Source organism: Eleutherodactylus coqui, chromosome 1 (assembly GCF_035609145.1).
Source record: "Eleutherodactylus coqui strain aEleCoq1 chromosome 1, aEleCoq1.hap1, whole genome shotgun sequence".
In the NCBI taxonomy this organism is placed as follows: Eukaryota; Metazoa; Chordata; class Amphibia; order Anura; family Eleutherodactylidae; genus Eleutherodactylus; species Eleutherodactylus coqui.
In genome coordinates this window covers 163,165,922-163,178,745 of record NC_089837.1, presented here as the reverse complement: position 1 = coordinate 163,178,745, position 12,824 = coordinate 163,165,922, and the positions used below count along the sequence as shown (strand labels likewise).

General features: G+C 44.2%; 1 protein-coding gene and 1 pseudogene across 2 annotated transcripts in view; both read left to right on the top strand.

Annotated features, from left to right (window-relative positions):
* Window positions 1–241: 241 nt before the first annotated feature.
* Window positions 242–12,824, top strand: part of ARMC9 (armadillo repeat containing 9) — a 137,206-nt gene continuing 124,623 nt past the window's right edge. For both annotated transcript variants that reach the window (XM_066602818.1, XM_066602808.1), the window contains exons 1-3: window positions 242–317; window positions 4,648–4,736; window positions 5,565–5,690. In XM_066602818.1, the coding sequence (XP_066458915.1) occupies window positions 4,665–4,736; window positions 5,565–5,690 (198 nt within the window). In that variant the 5' untranslated portion in view covers window positions 242–317; window positions 4,648–4,664. The remainder of the gene's footprint in view (window positions 318–4,647; window positions 4,737–5,564; window positions 5,691–12,824) is intronic.
* LOC136616516 (transcription factor E2F1 pseudogene) lies at window positions 7,502–8,828 on the top strand (annotated as a pseudogene).

Genomic DNA, 12,824 nt, shown 5'->3' with positions numbered 1-12,824 from the left:
TGTAGGCTTCACAGCACGTGTAAAGAGCTGCGGAGAGTTTATTCTTGTTGTGCTTGGTGACGGTGATAGTCGTGACCAAGCAGCGGCAGCGAGCACCGCGCCTCTACAAGTACGTAGCGCTGCTAGAGCTGGAACTGTCGGGACTCCTGATTGGCTCGTTGTAGGACTCTGATTTGTTACAATCATTCCCATTGGTTTGCTGAATTCAGGTACCCGTAGGGTGAGTGTTTCCTTGGTTACCCTGTAACCGTGTATTGGGCCTGCTGTGTCTGCAGTGGCTCGGAACAACACACCCGGCGGTGCTCGCACGAGGACGGGTAAGAGCCGCACAGAATGTACTGTATCCCTGCGGGTACTTTCAGCCATTTGACTGGTTTCTATCACTGTAACATATGTTGTTTGCCTAATTCTTTCTAAACACATTCCCTCTAATATCCAACGGTGTTGTGGAGGTTCTGTTTTACACGCACGCACGCACGCACGCACATACATAGGTTCTGTGCACACGGTTCACTTATGCACAGTCATTGGATAAATGGTGAAATAAATGTCCTATTGTCCAATTTGTTCCCCAGGAATGTAATGTAACTATTAAGTAGCACCATTAAAAAAAAAAAAAAAAAAATCTGCACCATTTGGTGTTGATATTTTCACAGATTTGCTGCAGATTTCACCCCTTCGCTTGAATTTAAAGTAAAGAGGTGAAATCTGCTGCGGATCCGCACCAAAATGTGTGGCAAAATCTAAAGTCCTATTTACACGTTACGATAATCGCTCAAACGAATGAAAGCCCCATAATCTTTACCTCTAAACCAAAAACCATTGTGCACTTTTACTTTTTCGCTCAGTTTTAGGGCTTAAACAGATGGACTCTTGCACTAATACGCTCGCCACTACAGACCATATTGGCGCATAAACCAGTCAACTTTTTTTTTTTACCATTCAAATTTTGCACTATTGCGCGCAAGGTAGGAAAAAAAACTGACTGTTTTTTGCGCTAATATGGTTCATTTTCTGTGGCCCGCGGCGTGCCGATGGCCGCTTACTACTGTAGCAATTACCACCTGGGGTGCCGCAGCTCCCCACTGGTAATCACACTGTCAGCGCTGATCCCGGTGCACACTCTGATGTCAGTGTGCAGCCGGGATCCTCCTCCCCTGAGTCCCCTGCTCCTCAGTACCGCAGGAGAGGACTCAGGGAGGAAGCGTGCCAGGCACACACACTGACGTCAGTGTGCACCCGGGCTCAGCGTGAGCAGAGGGGGAGCGGCGCTGACAGCTAGGAGGAGGTAAGTATATGGGTTAGGGGGGGAAGGAACTATTATTACTGAAGGGGGTTAATATTGCTATGGGGTTAATATTACTGACGGGGATAATATTGCTGAGGGGGATAATATCACTGTGGGGTTATTACTACTGAGTGGGTTAATATTATTACTGTGGGGATCACTATTACTTCTGGGGCCACTGTGGGGGTTGCTATTACTAATTTGGCCACTGTGGGGTTGCTATTACTAATTTGGCCACTTTTTACTGGGGTCACCATAAGCCTGATGTGGCCCTCGATGAGAATGAGTTTGACACCCCTCATGTAGATGTTTGGAATAACAGCAATACGTGGAAATGATAGGGAAATTTAGAAAGTTTTCACCCAGCCTCTGGAATCCCCCTTTAAGTCCTTTCTTTTTATTTCCCATATTGTATGAATCTACTTCTGGCTTTGGCTCCAAACAACTGCATGTAAAACTACGGTCGAGAAAATCGCGCGTGATTTATGCATTGCGAGACGTACAAATATGGAGCCCATTCTTTTGAATGGGCTCATATACATGAGTGTTTTTTTGTTTGTCTTTTCACGCATCGCATGGTGGTGTGGAAAAAAATCATGGCATGTCCTATCTTTGGGCGTGCCCTTGGAACGCATCGCCCATTGTGTTCCATGGGGCTGGAAAAACACATTGCATGGTGTGCTAGAGTTGTGCGAGGCGAGATTTCCCATTGAAACATCGTGGAGGATCGAACTGTACTGAAGTGATGGGAGTAGCTCGCAAATGGGGGACACACACACAATATCTGCCCGATACCGCGCTTGCCACTTGTGAAATTAGACTAAATCAAATCCCAACAAGCATCTGCCATTGGCCAACATCTGTCACACTTGTTCATTTCAAGAAAAGGTGCCGATGACAGAGGTACCCGCAGATGGGAGGTGTTTTTGTGCCCCAAACATCTCCCATCACTTCAGTACAGTTGCGATCCTCCAGCGCAGTAAGTGTTTTTTTCCATTGTTTTCAATGGGAAGCTTCATGTGCACCTCTCTCACTGTGCATTGTGTTTTCCGACAACGTTTCCACATCATAGGTCTTTGCCAAGCTTGACAACGGCCGTATGAGGTCGAAACATTGCCTTTTAATGAACTGTTATTTCTGTGGACCTTATTTGGAAATGGGGCTCAGATTCTTTGGTGGCGTAGCATATAACTACTTGAAATGCCTCACCCAAGAGGGTTGGTCTTTACCTGCGTGCGGCTGGTAAAATTGTACTTAGGTGGCCTTACATATCATGTGAGGGTTTTGCCTCCACTAGTAGATTGGAGTAGAACTCCCCTTAATGGTAGTCACTCCAGTGTGACCTGCACCCCTCTAGTAATACAAAATGACCCTCCACTATTGTGGCGGATTGGAACTGTCCTTGTATTACAAGGCCAGTCATACCTCTGAATGGCTGTCATGTAATATTCTATTTCCCTGAAAATAAGACCTACCCCGAAATTAAGCCCTAGCATGATTTTTCAGGATTTTTGAGGATGCTTGAAATATAAGGTCTGCTTCCAAATTAAGCCCTAGTTACAGTTTATAAAAAAAGTCAATGTAAATAGTGTCCAGGCAGCTATATATATGTAAAAAAGTAGAATCTTTTGGAACCAAAATTAATCTAAGACACTGTGTTATTTTCAGGGAAACAAGGTGCTACCATTTTCCCTGTAGCAACCATTGCAGTGAAAATCCTTGGCAAGCTGTGGCTTTCCCCAGTAGAATCAGCTGTTTTCGGGATGACTGGCAGGACTCGGGACACATTTGGAAAGGGTTGCTTCTGATGAGATAACCCCTGTAATATTCTAGTGCGAGGGTTTAATGAAGTCCATCTTTGTCCCTAGTGTTTGCTAGAACAGTGATTGCATTTTGCTACTGCAAAGGCTGTGGGTTGGAGGCCATTCCTGACTGCCGACCACAATTCCTACTGAGGGCGCTGTGGCTTTCACGTGTACACTAGGCTTCCCTATGTAGACAAAGTAATATATAATTCAGGGACCTGTCATGTTCTAGAGCCGGTGGGGTTGGCTGACCTCCGTAGGAATCGCTGTAAAATATGGGTGCGGGGAGCCATTTTTAGGTGCATTGATTACGGGGCTTGAGGGTTGTGGTTGGCCATTCTTTATGCTATTTGTAGGTTTAATCGTGTGGAAGGCTAGGGCTGCAAAATGCAACGTGCATGGAAGCTACAGCAGCTTGTAATCTGTTTTAGGCTGCTTTCACACGGGCAACAAATTCACGCGATTTGGCCGCGATATGATAGCGCAAGAGCACACATGTACGTGAAGCCCATGCTTTCCAATGGGTTCCTTCATATTAGCGATGTTTTCTCTGATGCTATCTTACGAGGGGGAAAAAATTGCGGCATGCTCTATATTGCCGCGATTTGGGATGTTTTGTAGTCCGTTTCCCTATGGAGCCTTCGTTTTTGTTGCATCGCATTGCACAAAATCGCAGTATTTGTGCAATGCGACTTTAACATTAGAAAGTCCTATTCTCTTTCTCGCGAAAACACTCTAGAAAGTCGCGCAAGAAAATCGTGAGAAAACGTTGCAATAATGCACAAAAACTAAGTGAATGAAGGTGCGATATCGCTGTGATTCTCTCGCAGTGATATCACTGTCACCCGTGTGAAAAAGGCCTTATTCCGTGGGCCGCTGTGTGGGCCTTGCTAGAAGGGCTAAAGCTACAAAATGACTTCTGGCGCAGAACGGATGTCAACTAATTTCACATCCCATCGTGTTCGATAACGCAAGCAATGCATCACGTCTGAAGCAATGGCTAGGGGGGAAAATCCCTAGTTCTAAGTATTTTCTACATGGTATGTTAATGGTTAAAATCCTTCCTAATCCTTGGTCATCTTCTGCTTTTCTATGCTGGTTTTGTCTGGGAATCTGAATTTTGCTATTAAAGTGCAGATATTCGTGTTTTGCTTCTCGTGCTGGTAGAGCCAGAAGCTATATAATTATATGGGAAGTGGCAGACAAGACATAATAAAGTTACCTTGATGTGTAATCACATTATATAGTTCTGAGTCTTTATTACCAGCCAAGTAGGCAGAACAAAGAACAGAGCTCTGCTCAGTACAAGGCGTTCTAATTCAATAAATCTACCCAAAGTGAAATTACACCTTTTGGTCTCGAGACAAGAATTTCGGAAGTAAACACTAGTAAGTAGAAGAGCAAAACCATGAGGGTGGCATCCGGTGATGGGTCTAACTGGGTACGGTGCCACTTAGGGGGAAGGACTCTTTCACTGGGATTTGTGGTATCGTCAATATTCTTCCAATTTGAAGGTTTATTTGTTATGTAATAATTTGCTCTTCTCTGTTCCAGATTTCTTGCTATGTTGAATGTTACCGATTTGCCTTAAAATGGGTGATATTTTGGCATATGAAGCAGATTTACTTGGATTGGTAAAAGAAGTAAGTACACCGTGCCCTATATGTATTTTAGTAAAAGTCTGTATCTCAAGCATTTCCTACTTAATGGGAGAGTCACCTAAATCTTTTATTTTTACTGGATATTGAGACTTATTCTTTTATTTATTCTGGTTTTATTTTCTGATTGTAGATTTTTATTTATTGTATATTTTATATGTAATTATTGTGGCAGATATTTTGTCTGAGGTACTCCTCTGCTATGTTAACAGTTATTTAGAGATTTGCTTTACGGCAATCACATGAACCATACAAAAGTGGTGTCTGGAGGGGACTCATTAACTTCTGTGGAAGAGAGTTCTAGGCATGTTCTGTAACCATTACCTATTGACCGTGCTGGATCCTGGGTTATCTACCTCCAGCAGCTTCGGGTCTGCCCTGTGACATACTGTTTACAGGCTGCAGCAGCCTGTGTACGGGATGCCACACGCTGCTGCAGCCAGTCACAGAGCTTAGCGCTCATTCACATTAATATTTTTACATTCAAAACTCAGAAGCAATGTTAGTCACCCTATGACTTGCACAGGGCCCCTCCTCAAACAGTCACTTCATGATTTGGCCCCCTTTTTACTGAATGTGCATAACCGGCTATGTGGCTCTGCCCCTATATATTACTTATGCTTATGTTAGAGTAATGGCTCAGTGTCCCACCTAGGTGCAGGGAAATATTATAGCAACTTTTCAGAAAAAGTATTAAAGTGGTCATCTAGAACGTGATTACATTTCCTATGGATGCAGATCATCTTAGTTTTTAAATTAAAGTGTTCTTGTCTTAGTTTTATCTTTGACCGTATTTTATTTACTGTTTCTTAGTTTCTTAACTTTGGGGAGTTCCGTGAAACTTTGAAAAGTTTTACAAAGGAGTGCAAGATTAAAGGAAAACCAATTCCCAGAGGTGATGGATCTAACATGAGGGATTCAAGGACGTTACTTGTACAGGTTGGTATATTGCAATACTACACCAAGATAGTGGGTATTTTTATTAAATATAATCTAAGAGAAAGAAATGAATTAGGGGTCAGTCACACGAGCGTAATTTTATTGCGTATTCCGCGTGCAATATACACTTGCATAATATGCGGTAAATGGAGTCTATGAAAGTACATTGATTTGTATTGATCCATTCACACTTGCGGAATAATACGCGTGTAAAAAAAGAACACAGCATGCCCTATTCTCTGTGGGTGCGTATAAAATGCTGCATATATACAATTACATTGTGTATGTGCAGGGCTGTGGAATAAGTTGGCGCTATACAAATAAAGATTATTATATCAAATGTCGCTTAGTGACAGAATGGGAAATGTTAAAAAAAGAAACCAAAACAGGAAGACTGTGTATGACAGTGTACGTGAGATACGCCGGTTCACAGAACGGTAAAGCTCCGCGGTACACACACAGTGTTTTACCGCACGCTCGTGTAAATGAGCCCTAACAGTGATCTTTGTGATACACAACTATACACATAAACAGAGTCTGCGTAAGAATGGTGTCTGGTCAAGGAGCACGAGAGTTTCTATAACTAGCACGCAGGAGACAAAGCACACCAGGAATATGTGATACCAAACAGAATTATAAGTTCAAAGTGAAGGAGAGGTAGGAACATAAAATACGGCTGGATGTTTATTAATACTGAAAGTGATTGAGGGCACTCACAGAAGACACAAGTCAAGAAAATTAAGAGCTAATTAGAAAATAAAGTTAAAATCGTCAAACTTCAAAAACTATGATTGCGATTTTCCACTTGCGGGGGAGAAGTTGCAGTCAATGGGAGCCGTCCATCCCGCAGCCATTCTGCAATCATCATTACAGAATGACGCGGCTCTTGCGGCCATCGCTGTAGTAACGGCCCGGCATCCTCTGTACTGTGCATGTGCGCCGGCGGCACATTCGCAGCTGGGGAGGAAGACGGCGGAGGGGTAAGCTGGGGTCACCGGACAAGCATCGGGTCGAACTCTGCTGCGGGAATCCCACATGCGGGGTCTGACACACATGTGTGCAGGAGGCCTTACTGAAAAAAATGTGCAGCATAAATTGATTTATGGTGCAGATTTTAAATCTGCAGTGCAGTTTATGCTGCTAATTTCAACTCTTCAAATGAGGGAGTGAAATCCATACCAAAATCTGCATGTTAAGAAATGAACTTCTACGTGCAGAGAGCATTACTGTTATCTATGGACTGAGCTGCTACAAAGGATTACAACCTCTGTTATCTATTGAAACCTTATGTAGGAGTGGTACCTGTTCCTTGTTTTTTTACATGCCACAGTGTTATTTTCCCTGAACCATAATCTTCCAAGATCATCTTTGCCATTTCACGTAAATGCAAGCGTTCACTGTTGTAGTGCTTTAAACATTATCATTATTGACCACCATACATGATCAAATGTTGTTGGTATGGTTATGATCAGTCGTTCCATGTACAGGACACATTGGATGGGAGGACCACCATTGTGTTGTCTCATACCACCACTGTGACGTTACTTCATATGCAGAATTGTGGCCATTTTATTGGGTTCTTTGAACTTTTTATAAGTTTCAGTTAGTGACTTGTGTTTCCTTGACAATTCAGCAATCTAGCTGCTTTGTGGTTTTCCAGCTAATCCAGATGATATGGATTCAACTTGCTGACGGATTCGGTTGGACATTAGTTCTTGGGATGAGGTTTCTTTTATGTTCCTCATGCAGCTTCAAGTTGAGGACATGGGACTAGGGAATTTTGGAAAACTGAGGAAATAACCCTTCTGGTCATGTCCCAGGACTCTGGGGTCACTTATGGCTGTGTTGAAGGAGAACTATGGACACTTTGGAAAGCCGGTGAAACCATCCATGTGGCAGATTGTCATTATATCCACTTTAGATTTCCCGGGGGAGACTCTCACAAACTCTGTAATCAGTGAGGCTGAGCTGATGCTTTTTACAACCTCAAAAGGATCAAGCCCAACATATGCAAGTAAGCAGCCAATGCTTGGATGCCCTTTGATGAGAAGGAAGTTGGTTTTGGAAGCTGGACACAGGAATACACCAGGAGGTCCTCAGACACCACATTAAAATCCAAGAAATTCTGTCAGAGGAGTGAAGTCTCCAGGAGAGTGGTCCCATTATGAGACCTCTTTGAACTTTACCACCAAGAGGTTTCTGGAACTGCTTAGCAGATCTGCTGGTGGAGTGGTGGATCTAAAGTGTGTCGCCCAGGTGCTAAATGTGCAAAAGAGAAGGATCTATGACCTCACAAATGTGCTCGAGGGAATCCACCTAATCACCAAAAAAATAAAAAAACAGACTCGGTGGTTGAGAAACATCAGTAGTGGAGTCCAGCACTAGATACCTAATGTTGGTGAAAGGATGACAGAATCTTGTGACCACAGAGCATCAGCTGGATGTATTGCTTCACATGTGCACCACCCAGATGAAAACTACTTACTGTGGAGTGTGAGAGCCAACAGTCGGGATAAGTAAGTTGCCAGGACCTTCGGAGCATAGATGACACCTCAGAGCACGTTGATTTGTGATTAAAGCTCCTCCAGAGACACTGATGCAAGCTTCAGATCCTACAGAGGGCCAGCAGTTTTCTCTTAAAAGTACCCATGGACCCATTGATGATTTCCTCTGTCCAGAGAACACTTGCAGAGTTTGCAGTCTTGCCAAAAGCCCTACCAGAGCCACTAGTACGTCTGAGAACTCGGCCAGCAAACTGAGCCCAGATGGGTCCCCAGCTCTGGCATCTTCTCAGGGTATTGGCATAGGGTTGCTTCCTTGTGACCAAGTGTCATTGCTAACACCAGAAACAGATCTCACCTTGGGTTACTTAACAGAAGACCTTCACCAGTCACCGCTGCTGTCCTGCCCAGTATTCTTTCTGATAAATTCATCAGTTTGTCTCCTCCCCTCCCTCATGAGTACTACTTTGGGCTAGAGGACAGCAAGGGTGTAAGCAAACTCTTTGACTATGATTTTAGTCACCTGACATCTCTAGACTTCTGCAATGAGAACAGAAACAGCCTGGTTCCTTTCATTTGGGAACACGAGCACCAATTTCCTGCCTTGTGCTTAACATCTGCCACTCGCATCATGTGATGTCTTCTTGAAAATGAATGCTTTTTTCCCTGTTAATTGCTTCTACATAATGAACAAGGAAATCGGCACTTAGAGCAGGTGTTTCTGTAGTTGTGCTCCGTAGCATAATCACAGCACTAGGACTGAGTTGCTGAAGACCTAAACAAGGACATATTTGACACCGAATCATGTTGATCAGTGTCTCTAATGCACCACAAGACTGAAGTGTATTTTTATGTTTATTCTTAAAAACTTGCACGGGCCCGTTGAGACTCTAGAACATGCTTTTCTTGCTACTTGAGCTTATACGGTGATTTGCCAAATTATGATCTCCATATAAACTGACCTTTTGGTAATTGGGGGTGCATGATGTATTTCTGATTTAATTGCCCCTTAATAGGCCCCCAGTTTCAGAGGTTTTGATTTGTTTTGCATTGTAACTTATTTAATTATAAAGCTATTTGTAAATAGTCGGTAACGGAAGAGTTATTTATTGTAATTCACCCTGGAGATCAACAAGAACTTGCAGCTTTTTTCCGTGTATAGGCATTTTGTACTTTTTGTTCAGTTAGTTATCTCGCTTGGACGACGAGGGTCCGTAGCGCCGATCTAGAATAACCACGACCGAGAGCATTGTTCCATTCAGTGTAGATGTCGGAGGAGGTACTGTTGCCTATCTGTTGCATCTACGGGTGCCGCAGACGAGGAGGAGGCCTCCGCCATCCGGCAGGGAGTCCTCTCCTGATTTTCCTAGCAATTACTGCGGTTAGAGCACCGTGGGGCGGCACAGCTTCTGACAAGGAATGGGTTCTATTATTTTCTGCATATTGCAAGTGCAAATTTTTTATGCACAAATACGTCCGTATGAATGCATTATCCATAGCAACCCATCAGATTACTTGAAAATGAGCCCTGAAATCTGCTGCTTTTTCAACGTGAGGCCCATCTGTAGTGGCCGAAGTCTATATTTCTGGCCCCTCCATAATCGTCATACATGTCATGTCTCTTCCTATAGATGCACTGTACAAACTGTCTAGTCTCTTATGTGTGTTGCACAGCTGCAGCATGTAAGAGGTTAATGTCTGCAAAGATATCAATTTATGTCCTGTCACTTGGTATGCTAGATACTTATAAGTATGGTTCAAAATGTATTTATTCATTTTTCATTTTAACAAGAATATAGCATTATATCGTCAGGGGCCAGTAACTCTGGCCACGTTACAACATCAAATCAATTATGTATTTTGACAATAAACTGTTATTAACTACTATCTGTCTAGCTCTTGCTTGCAATCAATACAATACACCTAATAATAATCTGTAAACCATTTAGTATTATCAACTTGATATATAAGTAGTCTAATTTTCATTTAGGGCTCTAGTAAAGTCTAGAGTCGCGTAACAAATAAAGAGAAGACATAGTAAAGAGAATAGTATAGAAAAAGGGGGGGGGGGAAGAATGAACGGGGAGAGAGGGGGGGGGGGGGTTGACTGACCTGTCAATCCTTCCAATCCGATCTGCTCTGTTTGTCTCTAGTTAACTTGAAGTATGTTGGTCCTGGGGGCGGGGATTGCTCCACTTTGGACCCAGTTGGAGATCTCCACCGTATTTCGTTGCGAGGTCCAAGCACCCCATGTCGCTAGGTATTTGTTGAGACGTATTTCGTCTCTGGCACATAGTTCCTCCATGTACCCGATCTCGTCTAGTTTTTCTATCCACATCAACCTGGAGGGAGTCGATGACTCTCTCTCCACTTCAGTGGGATCACTTGTCTGGTCGCCAGTATAAAAAACCTCAGCAATGATCTCTTGGTCCTCGCCAGCGACCCCGGTATCATTGATAATAACGCCATTTCTGGTGTTAGCTGAATAGTTTCCCTGCTGATCCAGGAATATAGGGCTCCTATTTCTTGCCAGAGGGGACCGATCATTGTGCACGACCACCAGATGTGAGTGTATGTGCCCCTCTCCTTTTGGCATCTCCAGCAGGTGTCCGAGTACTGGGGGAAGATTCTGGCCAGCCTCTCTGGTGTTTTGTACCATCTCGTTAAGATCTTATAGTTGAGTTCTTGGTATTTGCTTGCTATATTCATTCTATGCGTTAGGATGTAGGCTTTCCTCCAATCCTCCTCGGCGGGTGAGTGGCCCAACTCCCTTGCCCATTCTCTTTCTAGTGCTATCCCACACCTTCCCGTTTCTGCCTCCATCATAAAGCTATAAAGGTTGGTGATTTTACTTTTTGCTTTAGAGTTGAGGATAAATTGTTTTTCAAACGTTGTGGGTGCTGACCCCACCGACTGGACATCTCCCAATGATCTGACATAGTGGCACAATTGTAGGTACTGATACCATGCTCCGGCTGGGGGCCCCCGATCCCCCAAGATCCCTCTCAAGGTTTTCATGCCCCCCTCTATGATCATATCCCCCACTCTGGGTATATCTCCGGGGCGGTCCTCTGCTAACATATCTGTGAGGGGTGTACCCCTGAGAAATGTTGGTATATCCACATTGCCCACTAGTGGGGTTAAGGGACCTGGTTTCTTGATCAGGCCCATCCCGGAGGCTATTCCCAGCCACACTGAGATTAGTTCTTCTGTGAATGGCGATAGTCCCAATTTCTTGTGTTTCCCTTTACCAGGGATCCACACGAGGCCTGCACCTCTGTATGGGGCCGAGTCTTGTTCCATTATTACGCAGCGTTTTTGTGGCTTACTATTTAACAATTCTAGTATACGCCGGGTCAGAGTAGCTCTGTAATAGAGCGCCATATTTGGGATCTAGATACTTATAAGTATGAGTGTATGAGAGCAAGGTGTGGTCTTCCAGAATCTTTAACAGTAGTGAAAGGAGTGGAGTGCCGGCCACATGGGGGTACCTTTAACCCTCATGTGGTGAAGAGTGATGGAAAAGAAAGAAAGGTACCCTGATGCCCCTATTCCAGAAACCTTTTAAGAGAGAGAGAGCTGAGTGAAAAGAGTGGAGTCCGCCGTGCAGTGCATCAACGTCTGAATCAAGTGGAGAGATCCTACCCCGTCCTCCTCTGGAGAGTTTCCCCTTCCAAGAGTGGTACCTGACAGATAACGTGGACTGCAGGACCGATATCATCCTGAGTTTTCCTCCCGGACCTCAAGTCTACTGTCTTTCCTGCATCTCTACGTAATTAAGCTGTAACCTGTCAAATTACAAGCAAAGTTTTGCCAGGCCCTGACTGTTCCCAGGGTCTGAGGTACTAAAAGTTATTGCGTCTGTAGACTTCCTTCATTTCTTCGCCGAAGATCATTCCGGTGAGCAAGGAACAGTGGCGTCACGTGACAAATCTGCAGTCCACCACACGTTCACAGGTAATCGCTGTCCCAGCGGTACTTGGGCCGAGGCTGCCTGCATCCCTCCAGAAAGGAGCCTGGTAAGAGCCACAGTGTCAAGTGCCAACTCGACCCTCCCAGCTCCTCAGCGCGGGCCTCGTGTCTGGGTGGCCGCTGGGACACTGCACATGGCTCTTTAAAAGAGAAAAAAAGTTGTCGGAAGAAATCTTGGTCCAGCCCAAAAGATACCTTTCTGATGTGCAAGGTATCTATCCTGTCCCTAACTGTCCTCCAGATTCTTTAAACAGTATTTATGTGCGTATTTCTACCCTCCTTCCTCCTGGCCCCTTTAGACCCAATGCACACAGGCAGATTCGAATTGCGAAATCTGCAGCGGCCGTGTGCATTCGGCCTTAGAGTAACACTTTGTCGTGGATATTCGCTTAGAACAGCTGTGACATGTGTTTGTTAAATATCTGAGTTTATGTGATCTGTAAATCCAACTAATAGATATCCTAAAGGAAATCGGTTAAGATTTTACATTTTCTTGCTCCCTGTTTAACATTGTGTGTGGCTTCTGTGGCCAATGCCAAACAGTTGACCATTATTGTGCACTTGTGCAACACCACGCTTCCTTTTTTCCTGTAGACTCTGGGATCTTTTGTACTTGTGATATGGAGGCACACGAACTGCACTCCCCGTGGCCAGCTGTGGT